Source organism: Scyliorhinus torazame, chromosome 7 (assembly GCF_047496885.1).
Source record: "Scyliorhinus torazame isolate Kashiwa2021f chromosome 7, sScyTor2.1, whole genome shotgun sequence".
Lineage (NCBI taxonomy): Eukaryota > Metazoa > Chordata > Chondrichthyes > Carcharhiniformes > Scyliorhinidae > Scyliorhinus > Scyliorhinus torazame.
In genome coordinates, this window is record NC_092713.1 from 10305311 (window position 1) to 10327555 (window position 22245).

The 22245-nt window shown below is 47.7% G+C and overlaps 1 protein-coding gene across 1 annotated transcript in view; it reads left to right on the forward strand.

Annotated features, from left to right (window-relative positions):
* The window catches only part of LOC140427240 (uncharacterized), a 435573-nt gene that overhangs the window by 339470 nt on the left and 73858 nt on the right, over positions 1 to 22245 (forward strand). The window contains 2 exon segments of the mRNA XM_072512840.1: positions 772 to 825; positions 2146 to 2202. Of these exon segments, the coding sequence (XP_072368941.1) occupies positions 772 to 825; positions 2146 to 2202 (111 nt within the window).

Here is a 22245-nt window from a genome sequence, read left to right on the forward strand (position 1 = left end):
ACGCACACACGGGGAGGATGTGCAGACTCCGCACAGACAGCGACCCAAGCCGGAATCGAACCTAGGACCCTGGAGCTGTGAAGCAATTGTGCTATCCACAATGCTACCGTGCTGCCCTTGAGAACACGTCCAACTCCCTTTTAAAATTATTTATGGAATCAACTTCCGGCATCTTTTCAGGGAGAGTGTTCCCAATTCCAACCACTTCCTGAGTGAAAACAAAATCACCATTCTTCCCTCTAGAATTTTTTCCCAGTGATTTTAAGTCTGAGATCTTTGGTAACTCACACACTCGCAATCGGAAAAAAAAATTTTGTTACATATTCTACTAAAGTCTCACCTCATATTGGAAACCTCTGTTGGGTCACTTCTTCAATCTTCCCTGTTCCAAGGAAAACATCCCTACTTTTACCAACCTCCCCTCGTCACTGAAGTTGCTCATCCCTGGGAACATCCTGGTAAACCGTCTCTGTACCCTCTCTGGAGTGAACGGGGATTCACCACCAATTCCCTCCCACCCCCACCATGGGATAATCAAGATCAGACTGGGCGATCATTGTACCTCCCTCCTGTAGGGGGCGACCCCCCTGTACCAGCTCAAACAGGTCCAGCTCTCGCTTGAAGGAATTCAGCAAGTCAGTTCAATGTTATTCTTCACCTTGTCCAGTCTCTGCCTTGGGTCATTTTGGACACTTGGGATTTTTTTGGACCCGTTCGTAAGAATCCTCCAAAACTTAGCGTGGCTGCTTAAAAATTGATTTTTTTTTTCAGGGTCACCAAGGGTCACAAGGACCTCAAGGATCCCCAGGACCTAAGGGAGAAAAGGTAATCCTTAAGTTTTTTTTTTGTCAATGTTATTCTTCACCATATCAGTCAGCAATGTTAATACCATGTCCCAGCTGCTGAATGTTTGTACTTTTGGGAAGGATTTTGAGGATGTTGGCCTTCGTCGGTCGGGGCATTGAGTATAGAAATTGGCAAGTCATGTTGCAGCTGTGCAGGACCTTACTGAGGCCTCATTTGGAATATTGAGTACAATTCTGGTCGCCACACTACCAGAAGGATGTGGATGCTTTGGAGAGGATACAGAAGCGGTTTACTCGGATGTTCCCTGGTATGGAGGGCATTGGCTATGAGGAGCGGTTGGATAAACTCGGTTTGTTCTCACTGGAACGACGGAGGTTGAGGGGCGACCTGATAGAGGTCTACAAAATTATGAGGGGCATAGACAGAATGGATAGTCAGATGCCCTTTCCTCGGGTAGCAGAGTCAAGTACTGGGGGACATAGGTTTAAAGTGTGTGGAGAAAAGTTTAGAACTGATATGCGAGGCAAGTTTTTTTTACACAGAGGGTGGTAAATAATGGACCGCGCTGCCTGGGGAGGGGGTGGGAGCAGGTACGATAGCGGCATTTAAGGGACATCTAGACAAATATATGAATAGGGTGGGAATGGAAGGATACGGACTCCGTAAGGGCAGACGGTTTTAGTTTAGGGAGGTACCACGGTCGGCACAGGCTTGGAGGGCCGAAGGGCCTGTTCCTGTGTTGTATTGTTCTTTGTTCTAACCAAAATTTGGAACTTAAGCTCAAAAATGAAAACTGCTGGGTAAAACACTCTAGCTTTGAGTTCCCAAAGTAGGGCAGCAATAGCGTACATTTATATAGCACCTTTACCTGCAAAACATTCCAGGTTGCTTCACAGGAGTTGACATCTAATCTTGTAAGGAGATAATAGGGCTGGTGGCCAAATGTTGGGTCAAAAGGGTTGGTTGTGAGGAGCGCGTTAAAGGGGAAGAGGGAGGTTTAGAGAATTGGAGGGTTTTAGTCAGTAAATCCTCATGCTTAGCGTCCAAGCAGTTGAAGGCATAGCTGCCATTGGTAGGGGGTAGATAATCACAAGAGGCCAGAATTGCGGGAGTGCAGATATCCCACAGAGTAATTATTTGAGCATGCTCGCACTGTGCATTGTGAATGAACTGGGGCTATTAACAACTTACCCCAATGTTTGAAGTCAAAATAAGGGTAACGTGTGACAGAAATGTAAAGATGTTTTTTAATTTAAGGAACACCAATCCTCGCGTCTGTTATGAATTATTATTGCTCATTATTGATAGCAATCTATGTCCTTTTTCTTTCTCCAATAGGGTTACCCAGGAGATGACAGTGATATTATTGGACTCCCTGGGCCTCTAGGTGAACCAGTAGGTCATGCTTTTTATAGAAAATCATGTTAATATTTGAAAACTATGGTTCAACAATGTCTTCTAGTGTATGTTCCTTCACATTACCTGAATTCCGCTGGTGAAATTTCGTAGCATAGGTTTGATAACTTGGACAAATGTTGGATGCAGTTTGCTCAACAGTAGTCATGAACTGAAATGAAAATCGCTTATTGTCACAAGTAGGCTTCAAGTGAAGTTACTGTGAAAAGCCCCTAGTCGCCGCATTCCGGCGCCTGTTCGGGGAGGCTGTTACGGGAATTGAACCGTGCTGCTGGCCTGCCTTGGTCTGCTTTCAAAGCCAGCGATTTAGCCCTGTGCTAAACCAGCCCCTAGTCATGTGTGAATTGTGACTCTCTGGGTGAAATTCTCCGGTATCGGCGCGATGTCCGCCGACCGGCGCCCAAGACGGCGCAAATCAGTCGGGCATCGGCCGCTCCAAAGGTGCGGAATCCTACGCATCTTGTGGGGCCGAGCCCCAACCTTAAGGGGCTAGGCCCGCGCCGGACTAATTTTCGCCCCGCCAGCTGGCGGAAAAGGCCTTTGGTGCCCCGCCAGCTGGCGCGGAAATGACATCTCCGGGTGGCGCATGCGCGGGAGCGGTAGCGGCCGCTCACGGCATCCCCACTCATTGCTTTCTGTTCGTTAACCAATCCTCTACCCATGCTACCACTTTACCCTCAATGCCATGCATTTTTAGTTCATGCAGCAACCTTTTGTGTGGCACCTTGTCAAAAGCTTTCTGGAAATCCAGATATACCACATCCATTGGCTCCCCGTTATCTACCGCACTGGTAACGGCCTCAAAAAATTCTACCAAATTAGTCAGACACGACCTACCCTTTGTGAACCCATGCTGCGTCTGCCCAATGGGACAATTTCCCTCCAGGTGCCCTGCTATTTCCTCCTTAATGATAGATTCCAGCATTTTCCCTATAACCGAAGTTAAGCTTACCGGCCTATAATTACCCGCTTTCTGCCGACCTCCTTTTTTAAACAGTGGTGTCACGTTTGCTAATTTCCAATCCTCTGGGATAGCCCCAGAGTCTAGTGAATGTTGATAAATTATCACTAGTGCGTTTACAATTTCCCTAGCCATCTCTTTTAACACTCTGGGATGCATCCCATCAGGGCCAGGAGACTTGTCTACCTTTAGCCCCATTAGCTTGCCCAATACTGCCTCCTTAGTGATTACAATCATCTCAAGGTCCTCACCTATCATATCCTTATTTCCATCAGTCACTGGCATGTTATTTGTGTCCTCCACTGTGAAGACTGACCCAAAAAACCTGTTCAGCTCCTCAGCCATTTCCCCGCCTCCTATTATTAAATCTCCCTTCTCATCTTCCAAAGGACCAATATTTACCTTAGCCACTCTTTTTTGTCTTATATATTTGTAGAAGCTTTTACTATCTGCTTTTATGTTCTGAGCCAGTTTACTTTCATAGTCTACCTTACTCTTCTTTATGGCTTTTTTAGTAGCTTTCTGTTGTCCCCTAAAGACTTCCCAGTCCTCTAGTCTCCCACTAATTTTTGCCACTTTGTATGTTTTTCCCTTCAATTTGATACTCTCCCTCACCTCCTTAGATATCCACGGTCGATTTTTCCCCTTTCTACCGTCTTTCTTTTTTGTCGGTATGAACCTTTTCTGAACACTGTGAAAGATCGCTTGGAAGGTTCTCCACTGTTCCTCAACTGCTTCACCATGAAGTCTTTGCTCCCAGTCTACCTTAGCTAGTTCTTCTCTCATCCCATTGTAATCGCCTTTGTTTAAGCACAAAACACTAGTGTTTGATTTTACCTTGTCATCCTCCAACTGTATTTTAAATTCCACCATATTGTGGTCGCTCCTTCCAAGAGGATCCCGAACGATGAGATCATTAATCAATCCTGCCTCATTACACAGGACCAGATCTAGGACCGCTTCTTCCCTTGTAGGTTCCATTACATACTGTTCCAGGAAATTATCCCGGGCACATTCTATGAACTCCTCCTCAAGGCTGCCTTTACCAACCTGGTTAAACCAATCGATATGCAGATTAAAATCTCCCATGATAACCGCTGTACCATTTCTACATGCATCCGTTATTTCTTTGCTTATTGCCTGCCCTACCATCCTGTTTCTATTTGGTGGCCTATAGACTACTCCTATCAGTGACCTTTTCGCCTTACTATTCCTGATTTCCACCCAAATTGATTCAACCTTGTCCTCCATAGCACCAATATCATCCCTTGCTATTGCCCGGATGCCATCCTTAAACAACAAAGCTACACCACCGCCCACACCGTCCATTCTATCCTTTCGTATAGTCTGATACCCTTGGATATTTAACTCCCAGTCGTGACCATCTTTTAACCATGTTTCAGTAATGGCCACTAAATCATAGTCATTCACGATGATTTGCGCCATCAACTCATTTACCTTATTTCGTATACTACGAGCATTCAGGTAAAGTACACTTATGCTGTTTTTTATGTCTTTGTTATGAATCCTAACACCTTGATCAGTAACTTTTTGCAAATTATTTTTCCTCTTACCCTTTCTCCTAATTTTCCTTGTCTTTGAACCCATATCTCTACATAATATCCTGTCACGTAACCTGCTGCCTTGATCTCCATTAACCATTATACTGTCCATAGCTTTACACTTCCCTTCCCCCCAACTTGCTAGTTTAAAGTCCTTGTGACCAACCTATTTATCCTATTCGCTAGAACACTGGTCCCAGAATGGCTCAGGTGAAGACTGTCCCAATGGTACAGGTCCCTCCTGCCCCAGTACTGATGCCAATGCCCCATGAAATGGAATCCCTCTTTCCCGCACCACTCCTTTAGCCACGTGTTAACTTCTCTAATTTTCTCAACCCTATGCCAATTGGCACGTGGCTCGGGTAGTAATCCAGAGATTATAACCCTGGAGGACCTGCTCTTTAATTTAGTCCCTAGTGTTTGATAATCCCCAAACAGGTCCTCTTTCCTAGTCTTACCTATGTTGTTAGTCCCAACGTGGACCACAATAACTGGATCCTCCCCCTCCCTCTCCAAAATCCTTTCAAGCCGATCAGAGATGTCCCTCACCCTGGCACCGGGCAGGCAACATACCATGCGGGACTCTCGATCTGGCTTACAAAGGATGCCATCAATCCCCCTAATTATAGAATCCCCTACAACTACCACTTGTCTTTTTGCTCCCCCCTCTTGAATGGCTTCCTGTACCACGGTGCAGTCAACGCATCCTCCCTACAGCCCTCTTCCTCATCCACACAGGGAGCAAATACCTCATACCTGTTGGACAAGGTCAAGGGCTGAGGCTCCTCAACTCCTAAACTCAGGATCCCCCTACCTGCCTCCCTTGCAGTCACACCACTCTGTCCCTGACCACTGTCCGAATTAACAGAACTTATTCCACCGGGTGTGACTGTCTCCTGAAACAAAGCGTCCAGGTAATGTTCCCCCTCCCTGATGTGCCGCAGTGTGTGCAGCTCGGTCTCCAGCTCATCAACTCTGAGCCGAAGTTCCTCGAGCAGCCAACACTTGCTGCAGATGTGGTCACTGATGGTCTCAATGGGATCCACCAGTTCCATCATCATACAGCAACAGCACATCACCTGTCCAGCCATATTCAACTAGTTAATTAATTTAAATATTTTTTAAAAAAAATTCTTTCTAGAACCTCAAGGATAAACCCAAACACCAACAAAAACACAGCCACTCACCCGAACTCAGTCACTCACCTAAACTCAGATGCACTCTGTTCCAATCAGCACTCAGTCACTCACCTAAACTCAGATGCACTCTGTTCCAATCAGCACTCAGTCACTCACCTAAACTCAGATGCACTCTGTTCCAATCAGCACTCAGTCACTCACCTAAACTCAGATGCACTCTGTTCCAATCAGCACTCAGTCACTCACCTAAACTCAGATGCACTCTGTTCCAATCAGCACTCCGTGACTAAAGGCACTCCTGCCACACCTTTTGTGCACTCATCTCTCCCAGCACTGTCCCAGCTCTCTCCTCCCGCGCTTTTTAAATCTCCCGGCTCTCTCCTCCGGCGCTGTTTTCGCTGTCCTGGCTCTCTCTACTCCCGCGCTGTTTTCGCTGTCCCGGCTCTCTCCTCCCGCGCTTTTTAAATCTCCCGGCTCTCTCCTCCGGCGCTGTTTTCGCTGTCCCGGCTCTCTCCTCCCGTGCTTTTTAAATCTCCCGGCTCTCTCCTCCGGCGCTGTTTTCACTGTCCCGGCTCTCCCCTCCCGTGCTTTTTAAATCTCCCGGCTCTCTCCTCCGGCGCTGTTTTCGCTGTCCCGGCTCTCTCCTCCCACGCTTTTTAAATCTCCCGGCTCTCTCCTCCGGCGCTGTTTTCGCTGTCCCGGCTCTCTCTCCTCCCGCACTTTTTAAATCTCCCGGCTCTCTCCTCCGGCGCTGTTTTCGCTGTCCCGGCTCTCTCTGCTCCCGCGCTGTTTTCGCTGTCCCGGCTCTCTCCTCCCGCGCTTTTTAAATCTCCCGGCTCTCTCTGCTCCCGTGCTGTTTTCATCCCAGATCATTGTAACTTTCTCCTCATGTCCCCTTTTGCCAATCTGAGCAAGTATTAAATTGATCTTGAAATCCTTTATCTTCACTGGGATATTCTTTGCTTGAAACTATTTTGGCAATTTTTGAATTATTGATAGTATATGAGAGCAGATAAATGCAAGCAAAGATTGATTGACTGATATTTATTGTCACATGTACCGAAGTACAGTGAAAAGTATTTTTCTGCGGCCGAGGGAACGTACACAGTATGTACATAGTAGACAAAAAGAATAATCGACAAAGTACATTGACAAATGATACATCGACAAACAGTGATTGGTTACAGTGCGGAACAAGGGCCAAACAAAGAAAATACATGAGCAAGAGCAGCATTGGGCGTCATAAATAGTGTTCCTACAGGAAATATATCAGTCTGAGGGGGAGTCGTTGAGGAGCCCAGTAGCTGTGGGGAAGAAGCTGTTCCTATGTCTGGAAGTGCGGGTCTTCAGACTTCTGTATCTTCTGCCTGATGGAAGGGTCTGGAAGAGGGCAAAGCCTGGGTTGGTGGGGCCTCTGCCAATGCTGTCTGCCGTCCTGAGACAGCGGGAGGTGTAGACAGAATCAACGTGGGGTTGGCAAGTTTGTCTGATGCGTTGGGCTGAGTTCACCACAGTCTGCAGTTTCTTGCGACCTCGGGCCGAGCAGTTGCCATACCAGGCTGTGATGCAGCCGGATAGGATGCTCTCTCTGGCACATCTGTAGAAGTTTGTGAGAGTCGATGCAGAAGGCAAAAAATAATTTGCCAAAAAGCTATCAACATGTCACATATTGTACAAAGTAAGAGCAGCAACTGCTGGAAATACTGAGTAAATCTGGCAGCATCTATGGAGAGACAAAAATGTTAATGTTTCAGCTCAATGATGGTCGATTCAGTTCTGAAGCCAGTGATAGCAATGTGTGTTCTGAATGTAAATCACATAAAGGAACATTGTGCTGTGGGCTATTTATAGATGATTGTTGTGTTCTAAACAATTGGCAGCAATTCATTACAAATAACTCGAAAAATAGCACTGACTCTTAATGTTAAACTCTTAATGTTCACATGTTTTTTTACTTCAGAGGATAGAGAACCAGCAAACATGGAGGTTACCTGTCAAGCTGGCTTCATATAGACTTACTTCCCCAAGGAGCTATTCAAAAGCTTTGCCTGTTGGACAATCTTGTCAATCGACGACAGTTCATTATTTTACTTTATAAATTAATTTTCCTCCAGTAGATTGAGGGAACACATTCCTACAAATTTCTAGCAATTCCAGCCTTGTGCTAACGGGGAGAATGTTTCGGTCAATAATAGCGGGTGGGGGAATAATGCAGCAGCTTGACTTTTACCTTCAGCAAGTTTGTTCTATCTACAGCTCGGAAGAGTTACAAACTCCTTATGGACCCCCCAATCCCAACTGTTCCAGCTGTGCCCATTGATACTCTTTTGGAGATTTAGCCAACGATCATCGCCTGTCCTTAATAATGCAATTGGCCTAACAATGTAATTCCAAAGGATGCAGCTACTGATGCATTGACAGATTCATCACTTTCTCTTAAAAGCTTTAGAAACAAAAAGAAATTCAAGAACACATTTTTTCAATCCAAACAAATGAAATCAAATTCATGTGCTTCAACATTATAGATGCCACATTCCCTTTACCATATTTATATGTACACATAAATGCAAAGCAAATGTTAGTTTATATTACTTAGTAAATATTACTCAAGATTCTTCCAACACATGTGGCAATTTCGCCAGGCAGGCATTTCTTTTCGTAAAATAGTCTGATAATTGACGGCTTGTCAACCCACATATCATAGAAATCCCCCTTTCTCTCAATTCTTTTATGTTAGCTCGGTCTATCCTTAGCCTTTTTTCGGTGATACTTTTTGTTGAATGGACATTGTCCCAAGGGATCGGTTACCAACATAGGACTCTCTGGGCAAACATTTCTCGCATTGCCCCTTGTGGGCAGCACGGTAGCACAGTGGTTAGCACTGTTGCTTCACACCGCCAGGGTCCTAGGTTTGATTCCCGGCTAGGTTGCTGTCTGCGCGGAGTCTGCACGTTCTCCCCGTGCCTGCGTGGGTTTCCTCTGGGTGCTCCGGTTTCCTCCCACAAGTCCCGAAAAACAGAGAGGTGGGCAGAGGGGGCGGGGTTGCCTTGTTAATTAGGAATGAAATTAAATCAATAGCACTAAACGACATGGGGTCGGATGATGTGGAGTCTGTGTGGGTAGAGTTGAGGAACCACAAAGGCAAAAAAACCATAATGGGAGTTATGTACAGGCCTCCTAACAGTGGTCAGGACCAGGGGCACAAAATGCACCACGAAATAGAAAGTGCATGTCAGAAAGGCAAGGTCACAGTGATCATGGGGGACATTAATATGCAGGTGGACTGGGTAAATAATACTGCCAGTGGACCCAAGGAAAGGGAATTCATTGAATGTTTACAGGAGGGCTTTTTGGAACAGCTTGTGATGGAGCCCACGAGGGAACAGGCCATTCTGGACTTAGTGTTATGTAATGAGCCAGACTTGATTAAAGATCTTAAAGTAAGGGAGCACTTAGGAGGCAGTGATCATAATATGGTCAAATTCAATCTCCAATTTGAAAGAAAGAAGGTAGAATCAGATGTAAAGGTGTTACAGTTAAATAAAGGTAACTACAGGGGCATGAGGGAGGAACTGACGAAAATCGACTGGGAGCAGAGCCTAGTGGGAAAGACAGTAGAACAGCAATGGCAGGAGTTTCTGGGAGTAATTGAGGACACAGTACAGAGGTTCATCCCAAAAAAAAGAAAGGTTATCAGAGGGGGGGATTAGGCAGCCATGGCTGACAAAGGAAGTTAGGGAATGCATCAAAGCAAAAGAGAAAGCCTATAATGTGGCAAAGAGTAGTGGGAAGTCAGAAGATTGGGAAGGCTACAAAAACAAACAGAGGATAACAAAGAGAGAGATAAGGAAAGAGAGGATCAAATTTGAAGGTAGGCTAGCCAGTAACATTAGGAATGATAGTAAAAGTTTCTTTAAATACATTAAAAACAAACGGGAGGCAAAAGTTGACATTGGGCCCCTCCAAAATGACGCTGGTAATTTTGTGACGGGAGATATGGAAATAGTCGAGGAACTGAATAAGTACTTTGCGTCAGTCTTCACAGTAGAAGACATGAGTAATATCCCAACAATTCCGGAGAGTCAGGGGACAGAGTTGAATATGGTAGCCATCACAAAGGAGAAAGTGCTAGAGAAACTAAGAGGTCTAAAAATTGACAAATCTCCGGGCCCAGATGGGCTACATCCTAGAGTTCTAAAGGAGATAGCTGAAGAAATAGTGGAGCCGTTGGTGATGATGTTTCAACAGTCACTGGAGTCAGGGAAAGTACCAGAGGATTGGAAAATCGCTGTTGTAACCCCACTGTTCAAGAAGGGAACAAGGAAAAAGATGGAAAATTATAGGCCAATTAGCCTGACCTCGGTTGTTGGCAAGATTCTAGAATCGATTGTTAAGGATGAGATTTCTAAATTCTTGGAAGTGCAGGGTCGGATTAGGACAAGTCAGCATGGATTTAGTAAGGGGAGGTCGTGCCTGACAAACCTGTTAGAGTTCTTTGAAGAGATAACAAATAGGTTAGACCAAGGAGAGCCAATGGATGTTATCTATCTTGACTTCCAAAAGGCCTTTGATAAGGTGCCTCACGGGAGACTGCTGAGTAAAATAAGGGCACATGGTATTCGAGGCAAGGTACTAACATGGATTGACGATTGGCTGTCAGGCAGAAGGCAGAGAGTTGGGATAAAAGGTTATTTTTCGGAATGGCAACCGGTGACGAGTGGTGTCCCGCAGGGTTCAGTGTTGGGGCCACAGCTGTTCTCTTTATGTATTAACGATCTAGATAACGGGACTGAGGGCATTCTGGCTAAGTTTGCCGATGATACGAAGATAGGTGGAGGGGCAGGTAGTATGGAGGAGGTGGGGAGGCTTCAGAAAGATTTAGACAGTTTAGGAGAGTGGTTGTTATAACCTGCCTACTGACGATTGGCTGGGGACTAATGACTATCCCACAATCCTATGGGAGTATGAACTTCCCCAATGAGGGGGGCGGAGAAACTCCTACTATAAATAAGCTGGCCAGTCCAGGAACCAGGAGGAAGGAGAAGGTAGCAAGGGAAGTTACTGCTACTGTTATGTATATATTGTTATAGTAAATAAACGTTATTATTTTGTATCCTTAAAACTCGTGCTGGATTCTTCGTGGCCCTTACAAAACTGGCGACGAAGGTAAAAGTGAATAGCTGTCTACACTGCTGAAGCCACCTCCCTGGATTTTTGTTGGATACAGGTTGGAAGTTGTTTTCTATTATACCATGCCTCTGTACGGACGTTTGGATGTTTTTGATGCTGCGCTGGAAAGCTGGAACCAGTACACACAACGGATGCGTTACTATTTCCGGGCAAACAATATCACTGAAAACGAGCGCCAGGTGGTCATATTGGTCACCGCCTGCGGGCCCGCATACGTTTGGGGAGATTAGGAGCCTTACTTACCCAGCTGCGCCGGACACCAAAACGTTTGATGAACTTGTGAATATAGTGGGGCAACACTTTAACCCAACCCCGTCCACGATAGTCCAGCGTTACCGGTTTAATACCGCTGAGAGGACCCCTGGAGAATCCCTTGCCGATTTTTTTATCCAGGCTACGCGGGATTGCGGAATACTGTGACTATGGTGAGACCTTGTCAGAAATGTTACGCGACCGTTTGGTTTGCGGTATTAACAATGCGGCCACCCAGAGAAAGTTGTTAGCGGAGCCAACATTGACTTTTCAACAGGCAATACAAATAGTCTTGTCCCGAGAGAGCGCAGAGCGAGGAGTACAGGAGCTACAGGGAATGGAAGTGCATGCCTTGGGGCGCAACCCTTTCCGCCCAAAAACGTCCCCCCGCACTCCTGCGGTACCTTGGGCGAGGCAACGACCAGACCGACGACAGTGGCCATCGGACATTCCTCCCCGAAGTGAGCCTTCTCCAGAGCCAATGGATGAGGAGCCATGTCCGTGTCAGACTTGTAGGCGCCGACCCCGTCGCGGACGGCGGTCCTGGGGACGCCAGAGGCGCCGTCGTTCCGACCGAAACTGGGACCAGCCCAGGGGCCGTAACTAGGACCAGCCCAGAGGCCGTACCTTCCATGTGGATGAACCTGCAGCGACCACTCCTGAGGACGTGGAGACGGAGGACGACTGCCTGCAGCTGCATTGTGTGGCAGCTCCCCGTGTGGCCCCCATTAAGGTGACAGTACGGGTCAATGGCCACCCGCTGGAGATGGAGTTGGATACTGGTGCAGCGGTCTCCGTGATCACCCAGAGGACATTCGACCGCATCAAGCAGGGTATACAGACCCTTGCATTAACTGACTCACAGGCCAGGTTGGCCACCTACACGGGGGAACCACTGGACATTGCAGGAACTACAATGACCCCTGTTGTCTATGGATGCCAGGAGCGGCGTTTCCCACTTATCGTAGTGCGTGGCCATGGGCCCAGCCTGTTGGGCCGGGACTGGTTGCGCTATTTGCGGTTGCAATGGCAGCACATCCTCCAAACAGTTTCTGGAGGGTTGACTGAGGTGCTAGGACGATACCCAGAGGTATTCCAGCCTGGTTTGGGGAAAATAAAAGGGGCCATAACCCGTATCCAAGTTGAACCAGGAGCCACGCCGCGCTATTTCCGGGCGCGCCCAGTGCCTTACGCCTTGCTCGAGAAGGTAGAAGGGGAGCTCACTCGTTTGGAGAGTTTAGGTATTATCAGGCCCGTCCGTTTTGCTGACTGGGCAGCACCAATTGTACCAGTAATGAAGCCAGATGCCACAGTTCGCTTGTGTGGCGACTATAAACTTACAGTGAATACAGTTTCCCGACTCGACTGATACCCAATGCCTCGCATAGAGGATCTCTACGCGAAGCTTGCAGGTGGACTCTCATTCACAAAATTAGATATGAGTCACGCCTACCTGCAGTTGGAGCTGGACCCTGCCTCCCGACCATATGTAACAATTAACACACACTGGGGCCTGTATGAATATACACGGTTGCCCTTTGGAGTATCCTCTGCCTGCGCAATTTTTCAACGTGTTATGGAGGGCATTTTGAGAGGTTTACCACGTGTGGCTGTCTACCTAGATGACGTGTTGATTACAGGGACGTCGGAGCAAGAGCATTTGGAAAATCTGGAGGCTGTCCTTAAACGCCTTTCGGAGGCTGGAGTCCGTTTACGTCACACAAAGTGCGTATTTCAGGCAAAAGAAGTAGTCTACCTGGGTTATCGGGTGGACCGCGAGGGTCTGCACCCCTTCGCAGAGAAGGTGCGTGCAATTCAACATGCCCCCACCCCGACTGACATTTCGCATCTTCGTTCTTTTCTCAGTCTCGTAAACTATTACGGGAAGTTCCTCCCCAATCTGGCAACTACGCTGGCCCCCTTACACCTGCTGCTAAAGAAAAATCACACCTGGGTTTGGGGTCAGCCGCAAGAAACCGCTTTCCGGCGGGTAAAGCAACAATTGTCGTCGTCTGGGTTACTAACCCACTATGATCCGGGAAAGCCTTTGCTCGTCACATGTGATGGTATTGGGGCTGTCCTGTCCCACAAGATGGAGAACGGGGCCGAGCGACCGCTAGCTTTCGCCTCCCGCACATTGACTGCAGCGGAGAAAAAGTACGCGCAGATCGAGAAGGAGGGCCTGGCAGTGGTTTTCGCGGTGAAACGCTTCCACCAGTATGTATACGGCCGCCATTTCACTATCGTGACTGATCATAAGCCCCTGCTGGGACTCTTCAGAGAGGATAAGCCAATACCGCCCATTGCTTCTGCACGGATCCAGCGCTGGGCTTTGTTGCTTGCTGCATACGAGTATTCTCTGGAGCACAAACCAGGTACGCAGATAGCAAATGCCGACGCACTGAGCCGATTGCCTTTATCAACTGGCCCCATGTCGACCCCCACGACCGGTGAGGTGGTCGCAACCCTAAATTTTATGGACACCTTGCCTGTCACGGCATCACAGATCCGTGAGTGGACCCAGACGGAGCCAGTCTTGTCAAAGGTTCGGCACATAGTCCTGTATGGTGGGCAGCATAGACAGCTCCCAGGCGAGTTGAGGGCATTTTCCTCCAAGCTGTCAGAGTTCAGCGTGGAAGACGGCATCCTCTTGTGGGGGACGCGTGTGATTGTCCCGGAAAAAGGCCAGGAGCTGATATTATCAGACTTGCACAATCGGCATCCGGGCGTGACCAAGATGAAAATGTTGGCCCGGAGTTATGTCTGGTGGCCAGGCCTCGACACCGACATTGAGAAGGTGGCCCAAAACTGCTCCATTTGCCAGGAGCATCAGAAGCTTCCGCCGGCCGCGCCCCTACATCACTGGGAATGGCCAGGGCGGCCTTGGGCGCACTTACATGCAGATTTCGCAGGCCCTTTTCAGGGATCCATGTTCCTTCTACTAATTGACGCCCAGTCCAAATGGCTGGAGGTGCATAAGATGCAGGGGACAACGTCCTGCGCAACAATTGAAAAAATGCGTTTATCATTTAGCACGCATGGCCTCCCCGAGGTGCTGGTCACGGATAATGGCACTCCATTCACGAGTGAGGAGTTTGCTAGGTTTACAAAGATGAACGGCATCCGCCATATCCGCACTGCCCCTTACCACCCGGCTTCAAATGGGTTGGCAGAGCGTGCAGTGCAAACATTCAAAAGAGGCCTAAAGAAGCAGTCTTCCGGATCAATGGACACGAGACTGGCTCGCTTTTTGTTTACGTATAGGATCACCCCCCGTGCAGTGACTGGGGTAGCTCCCGCAGAACTCCTAATGGGCCGGAGACTTCGCACCCGCCTTAGTATGGTCTTCCCGGACATTGGCGCAAAAGTACGCCGCACACAAGAACGGCAGGGACAGGGATTGTCTCGGCATCGTCCGATTCGGCAGTTTGCGCCCGGTGACCCAGTATTCGTGCGGAATTTTGCTGGTGGTGCCCAATGGGTTCCTGGGGTAATCTTTCGCCAAACGGGCCCTATATCGTACCAAGTGCAAGCCCAGGGTCGTCTCCAGCGAAAACATGTAGACCACGTCCAGTCCAGAAGATCATCCCCGCAAAAGATTCCCCGCCCCCGGAGCTCAGTTCAACAGCGGCAAAGACCAGAAACAAGGGAAGGTAGTCCTCCAAATCTTCCACTGGTGCCTCAATCGAAGCCTGCGCAGGTCGTGACGGGACCGAATGGGGATAGAGACGCTGACATGACGGAGGCAGCAGACTCTGATTCCGAGATGGAGACACAGGATGAATCAGAGGGGGAATCCTCGGGTCCACAGGCCGTGGATGTACAACCGCGCCGTTCATCACGGAAGCGCCGGTCTCCGTCTCGTTATACGCCGCCTGATCCAGCGCCGCGTGCAAATGGCGTCCGGCCTGCGGCCAAACGAGTTTGACGCCTTCCTTCGCCAGGGCCTACGGTGGATTCCTTGGACTTTGGGGGGGAGGGATGTTATAACCTGCCTACTGACGATTGGCTGGGGACTAATGACTATCCCACAATCCTATGGGAGTATGAACTTCCCCAATGAGGGGGGCGGAGAAACTCCTACTATAAATAAGCTGGCCAGTCCAGGAACCAGGAGGAAGGAGAAGGTAGCAAGGGAAGTTACTGCTACTGTTATGTATATATTGTTATAGTAAATAAACGTTATTATTTTGTATCCTTAAAACTCGTGCTGGATTCTTCGTGGCCCTTACAAAAGTGGTCCAAGAAATGGCTGATGAAATTCAACGTGGGCAAGTGCGAGGTCTTGCACTTTGGAAAAAAGAATAGAGGCGTGGACTATTTTCTAAACGGTGACAAAATTCATAATGCTGAAGTGCAAAGGGACTTGGGAGTCCTAGTCCAGGATTCTCTAAAGGTAAACTTGCAGGTTGAGTCCGTAATTAAGAAAGCAAATGCAATGTTGTCATTCATCTCAAGAGGCTTGGAATATAAAAGCAGGGATGTACTTCCGAAGCTTTATAAAGCATTAGTTAGGCCCCATTTAGAATACTGTGAGCAATTTTGGGCCCCACACCTCAGGAAGGACATACTGGCACTGGAGCGGGTCCAGCGGAGATTCACACGGATGATCCCAGGAATGGTAGGCCTAACATACGATGAACGTCTGAGGATCCTGGGATTATATTCATTGGAGTTTAGGAGGTTGAGGGGAGATCTAATAGAAACTTACAAGATAATGAATGGCTTAGATGGACGTAGGGAAGTTGTTTCCATTAGCAGGGGAGACTAGGACCCGGGGGCACAGCCTTAGAATAAAAGGGAGTCACTTTAGAACAGAGATGAGGAGAAATTTCTTCAGCCAGAGAGTGGTGGGTATGTGGAATTCATTGCCACAGAGGGCGGTGGAGGCCGGGACGTTGAGTGTCTTTAAGACAGAAGTTGATAAATTCTTGATTTCTCGAGGAATTAAGGGCTATGGAGAGAGAGCGGGTAAATGGAGTTGAAATCAGCCATGATTGAATGGTGAAGTGGACTCAATGGGCCGAATGGCCTTACTTCCACTCCTATGTCTTATGGTCTTATGGTCTTAACGTCCTTTTCGTTACCTTTTTAATTTTGGGGGCTTTCGAAATCAGAAGGCAGCATTTCGCATACATTCCTACCAAAAATACGATGAATCCAGCTGTGCTCGAATATCCACCTGGAAGATTGGCCTGTGAAACATCGCTAAAGATGACCAATGTCACAGAACATACAGTGCAGAAGGAGGCCACCCGGCCCATCGAGTCCGCACCGACCCACTTAAGCCCTCACTTCTATCCTATCCCCGCAACCTAATAACCCCATCTAACCTTTTTGGTCACTAAGGGCAATTTAGCATGGCCAATCCACCTAACCTGCACGTCTTTGGACTGTGGGGAGAAACCGGAGCACCCGGAGGAAACCCACGCACACACAGGGAGGATGTGCAGACTCCGCACAGACAGTGACCCAAGCCGGAATCGAACCTGGGACCCTGGCGCTGTGAAGCCACTGTGCTATCCATTTGTGCTACCGTGCTGCACCTGGGTCACCTAGAGCTGGAAATTGAGTGAGCATTACTCGGAGTTTTGTTGGCTCTCAAAGCTTCCTGTACCGTGGCCTGTTTCATCAAGGTACGCAGCTCCAACATGTCATAACTGGCATCAGGCCTAGACTCAGTGCCAAACCAGTGCAACCGTCCAGTTAAACTCCTTCCTTGGATGCTGGCTCCTCCTTTTGTGGAGATCTGACCCTATTTATTGAGGTACGACTAACATTTCCCAGATAGGATCGCTGGTCCAATGCGCTCCGGAATTTTTTTGCTTAATGTCTAAACCTATGTGTTAAAAGCCCCTGCAGCCTGACTCCCAATCTTGAACTACTTCCTGATTTTATAAATCACCATAAGGCCACTAGTAATAGGAGCAAGAGTAGGCCAATCGAGCCCTTCGAGCCTACTCTGTCATCTAATAAGATCATGGCTCCCTTCCTGCCGTCTCTCCTTAACCCTCAATTCCCCCACTGATTAAAAACCTAAAAAATGTTCAACGACTCGGCTACCACTGCTTCCAGGGTTAAAGAATTCCAGAGAAGCACCACACTTTTGGAGAAGAAATTCTTCCTCAAATCCGTCTTGTAGGAGCACTCCCTTATTCTGCGACTGCCCGCTGGTCTTACACTCCCCCATGAGTGGAAACGTCTCCCAACATTCACCAAATCCCATTGTTCAGATTCCACAGAAAATCATCCACAGGCATCCAAAAGATTGCTGCTGGTCTCTCTTTGTGATACCAATAGGACATTGCACGGCCTGCTTTCAACTGGAACCAACCCGTTTTCAACAAGCCCAACCTCACAGGAAAATGCCAAACTCTTGATGCATCATTCAGTCCATAAACACACTTGTTTAATTGCCCCAATTTTCCTTCTACTTCACAGGCTTCTTCAGAATAATGCCCTTTGAAATTTCACACTGTGCAAAAACATTGCTTTTATATCTATCAACCTGCGCTCCCAGCAATATGTTGCCGAAATGGCCAAAAAGATCTTCAAGCTTACTTTCCTTGAGGAGAACAGTCCAGTCTGATATCCTGTCCCCAGGTCTTCCCTCAAAACCCTGAGCTACCAATGTAGCTTTAACCTTGTATGTACCGTCACGGAGATCCTTTCCGGCACACATCCTACTGGCTGTCCCCGACCTGGAATTTCAGTCTGTATCCAAATTCTCTCCAATTTTCCAGCTCTTTGTGATTAGCCTCTTATGAGCTTAGCTTCCTATTTATTGGCAGCTCATAAAATTTCTCTATCATGAGGGCTCCTGGCCTCTAGTAACATTGCTAATCTGTTCTGTGGTCTTCCTGGTCAAACTATGATCTCTTCTCTCTCCCCTGACTGCTGCTAGATTAACTTTCCCGGGTGTGATCAGAACCCTGTCTGCAAGTCGAGATCTTTTCCTGCTTTCACGAATCCTTGTTGCTCACTGTCAGAACGTACACTGCACTAACTGTTCTTCTCACTCTTTTTGCCAATCCACGGGTCTTATCTCCTGACCTTCACCCTGTGCATTTAACGAAGTGGTCTTTCCTGCCTTTCCTATGATTGTGGCATCCCTCCGCACACTGGCCCCTTCTGGCATGTATGTTACCTTGGTTCCTACTTTGGGTAGTTGCCCTTTGGAATTATCAGCCTTATCCTGCACCTCACCGTTCATCATCAATCAACTCTTTATTTGCCTTGGCCGGTTCCTCATAATTGCCCATTATGTGCATAAGTGAATTGGCCAAGGATGCAGTTGCTGCGATATTGACAGAGAAGGCATGTGTATCTGAGATGTGACATATAACATGTCTGCTTCATCATCTCATTGCGAACTTACAAGCAATTGACAGACAAGTTTGAGCTGCCGTTTCTAGTGGCGATCAAACACACTGTTCCAACACAGTTGTGCAAACTTCCAGATTCTGGACAAATTTGGAATCATGTCAAAGAGGTGACGGGTGCAGCAATAGGATGTTCCATTGAGAATGAAATAGCGTTTCATCTCAAAAAAATAATGTGACACAGTTGGATTTCCGACATGCTGATCGGGTGGGATGAAGAGGGTGGGAGAGACCAGCATGGAGCAGTGAATGGACTGTTTCTGTACCGTACACCATAGAACCATGGAATTCCTACAGTGCAGAAGTTCATAGATCATAGATCACAGAATTTGCAGTGCAGAAGGAGGCCATTCGGCCCGTCGAGTCTGCACCGGCTCTTGGAAAGAGCACCCTACCCAAGATCAACATCGCCACCCTATCCCCATAACCCAGTAACCCCACCCAACACTAAGGGCAATTTTGGACACTTAGGGCAATTTATCATGGCCAATCCACCTAACCTGCACATCTTTGGACTGTGGGAGGAAACCGGAGCACCCGGAGGAATCCCACGCAGACACGGGGAGGATGTACAGACGCCACTCAGACAGTGACCCAAGCCAGAATCGAACCTGGGACCCTGGAGCTGTGAAGCAATTGTGCTATCCATTCGGCCCATCAGGTCTGCACCAACCCTCTGAAAGAGCACCCTACATAGGCCCACTTCCCTGTCCTATCTGCCCATACGGGCAGCACGCATAGCACAGTGAGTAGCACAAATCCCGAAAGACGTGCTGTGCGGTAATTTGGACATTCTGAATTCTCCCTGTGTGCCCGAACAGGCGCCGGAATGTGGCGACTAGGGGCTTTTCACAGTAACTTCATTGCAGTGTTAATGTAAGCCTACTTGTGACAATAAAGATTGTTATTATCTCCGTAACCCTATAATCCCATCTAATCTCCACGGCCGGGATTCTCCGCCGGCGGGAGTCTCCGTTATGCCGGCGCCCGGGGGTTTCCCGACGGCGTGGGGCGGCCCCCCATTGGGAGACCCCACTGACCGGCCGGCGTAACGAAGATTCCCGCCGGCCGGTCGGGGCAGAAATGTGTCGCGGCGGGACGGAGAATCTCGCCCCGCATCTTGGGACTGTGGGAGGAAAGCCGGAGCACCCGGAGGAAACCCACGCAGACGCTGGGAGGACGTGCAGACTCCGCACAGTCACCCAAGGCTGGAATCGAACCCGGGTCCCTGGTGCTGTGGGGCAGCAGTGCTGACCGTGCACCGTGCCGCCCTCATCGCCCCCAGACCACCTCGTTCAGAGGCCGGTCACGCTCAGACCTCTGTCAGACAGGTGACGGTGGCAGAAGGTAAGAGGAGCATTGTTGTGTCATCACTGTAGGTCATCACCATTCACTAAGTAATTCAATGTATTGTCACCCACATAACCCAGAAAGCAATATTGATTTGGTTTCGAATTTACTTAACCACTCATTTTGAATGTGAGGGGCTGATTGGAATTTTTAAAATTTGTTCATGGGTTGTGGGCATCATTGGCTGGGCCAACATTTATTGATCACCCCGGAGGACATGTCGGTCAGACCAGGTAAGGACGCCAGATTTCCTTCCCGAAAGGACATTAGTGAACCAGTCGGGTTTTTACGAAAATCAACAATGGTTTCATGCTCGTCTTTAGACTTTTAATTCCAAAGTTTTTCTATTGAATTCAAATTTCACCATCTGCCATGCATCATGTGAGAGTACCTTTAAGAAATGAGTGTTTATCAAATAGCTGCAGTGATGTCAGAGTGTGGGTGGAGCTGTCTGTCTGCTTTTACTTTCGTTTTTGAGCTGGCAGCTACAGTGTGCGTTTTAGTTTTGTTTTCAGAGTTGGAGCTGCAGCCGGCCAAACAAGGCGTAATTTTGATCTCTCTCTGCATGAAAAGGATATCTTCAGATCACTTGCTAATTTAAAAGTGAGAACTGCTCTCAGTAGAGAATTTAAACCTGATGTCTTTGTTAAAGAGGGTATTTGTCTAATGGATGTTGCTAGGAAAGATTAAGGGTTACTTATAGAGTATTGTATTCTTTGGGGGGAGTATTTGAGTTGATAGTTGCTAAGATGTTTACTGTGTGTTTATAAAATGTTAACTGGATTCATAGAATAAACATTGTTTTGTTTTAAAAGTACTTTAGATCTCTGTTGCATCACACCTGTAGAGTGGGCCGTGTGCTCCCCATACCACAATCTATTTAAAGTTGTGGGTCTGGTGAATTCCATGATATTCTTTGGGGTTCTCTAAACCCTGGCCCGTAATACATGGCGGGATTCGAACCATGGCGGGATTCGTGCCTAGACCATTACTAGTCCAGCGACAATACCACTACACCACTCCCTCCCCTTATCTTTCTATAAAAGATTGACATGGTGGCCTGAGATAATAATAATGTTTATTGTCACAAATGGGCTTACATTAACACTGCAATGAAGTTACTGTGAAAAGCCCCTAGTCGCCACATTCCGGCACCTGTTCGGATACACAGAGGGAGAATTCAGAATGTCCAATTCACCTCACATGAATGACCTTTCCCATTTCTACGTACCTTTATGAATTTCTGATCTCCCACTGTTATTTCACCGTTCAGTCTTCATGATGGAAAGTTACATCTCTGACACCAGCTGGCAAAGTGGTATGGTGCACAGCAGTAAATAATGCAAGAGTGCTGGAGACCATTTACGACTTGACATTGACTCACTGAACGGCAGTACTTAATGCTGCTGCCATGGTGGTTAACATTGCAGTGTGAACACCGTCAATCTTCAATAAAAACGGAACAAACTGACTCTCTGTACAGAACGTCGGACCTGAAATCGAGGTTCTAATTGTTGGATAAAATTAAAACCTTTATGAAAGAAAGATAAACATGTAAGTTAACCGTCCGAACAGAAGCACAGGATCAAGGCTTGTGTCCCAGATGTGGTTCTTTGTACAAAAACACAGAGTATAAGGAATAATTTAATTGAATTTTGGGTGTAAATTAAACTTGGAGGGTGTGGGGGGGACCCGGAGGTCCTAACGTCACTGGACTAATACTCCACAGGCCCAGGTTAATGCTCCCATTCTAAAGATATTGTCATGGGCAGATGCGTCTGCGTCATCAGGTTGGTAAAGATGAGCTCAAGTAAGGTATGATTAGCAGGGGAGACTAGGACCCGGGGGCACAGCCTTAGAATTAAAGGGAGTCACTTTAGAACAGAGATGAGGAGAAATTTCTTCAGCCAGAGAGTGGTGGGTCTGTGGAATTCATTGCCACAGAGGGCGGTGGAGGCCGGGACGTTGAGTGTCTTTAAGACAGAAGTTGATAAATTCTTGATTTCTCGAGGAATTAAGGGCTATGGAGAGAGAGCGGGTAAATGGAGTTGAAATCAGCCATGATTGAATGGTGGAGTGGACTCGATGGGCCGAATGGCCTTACTTCCACTCCTATGTCTTATGGTCTTATGATTCCGAGAATATGAGCATGTCAGATTGTTGCTTAGCAAGTCTATGAGATAACT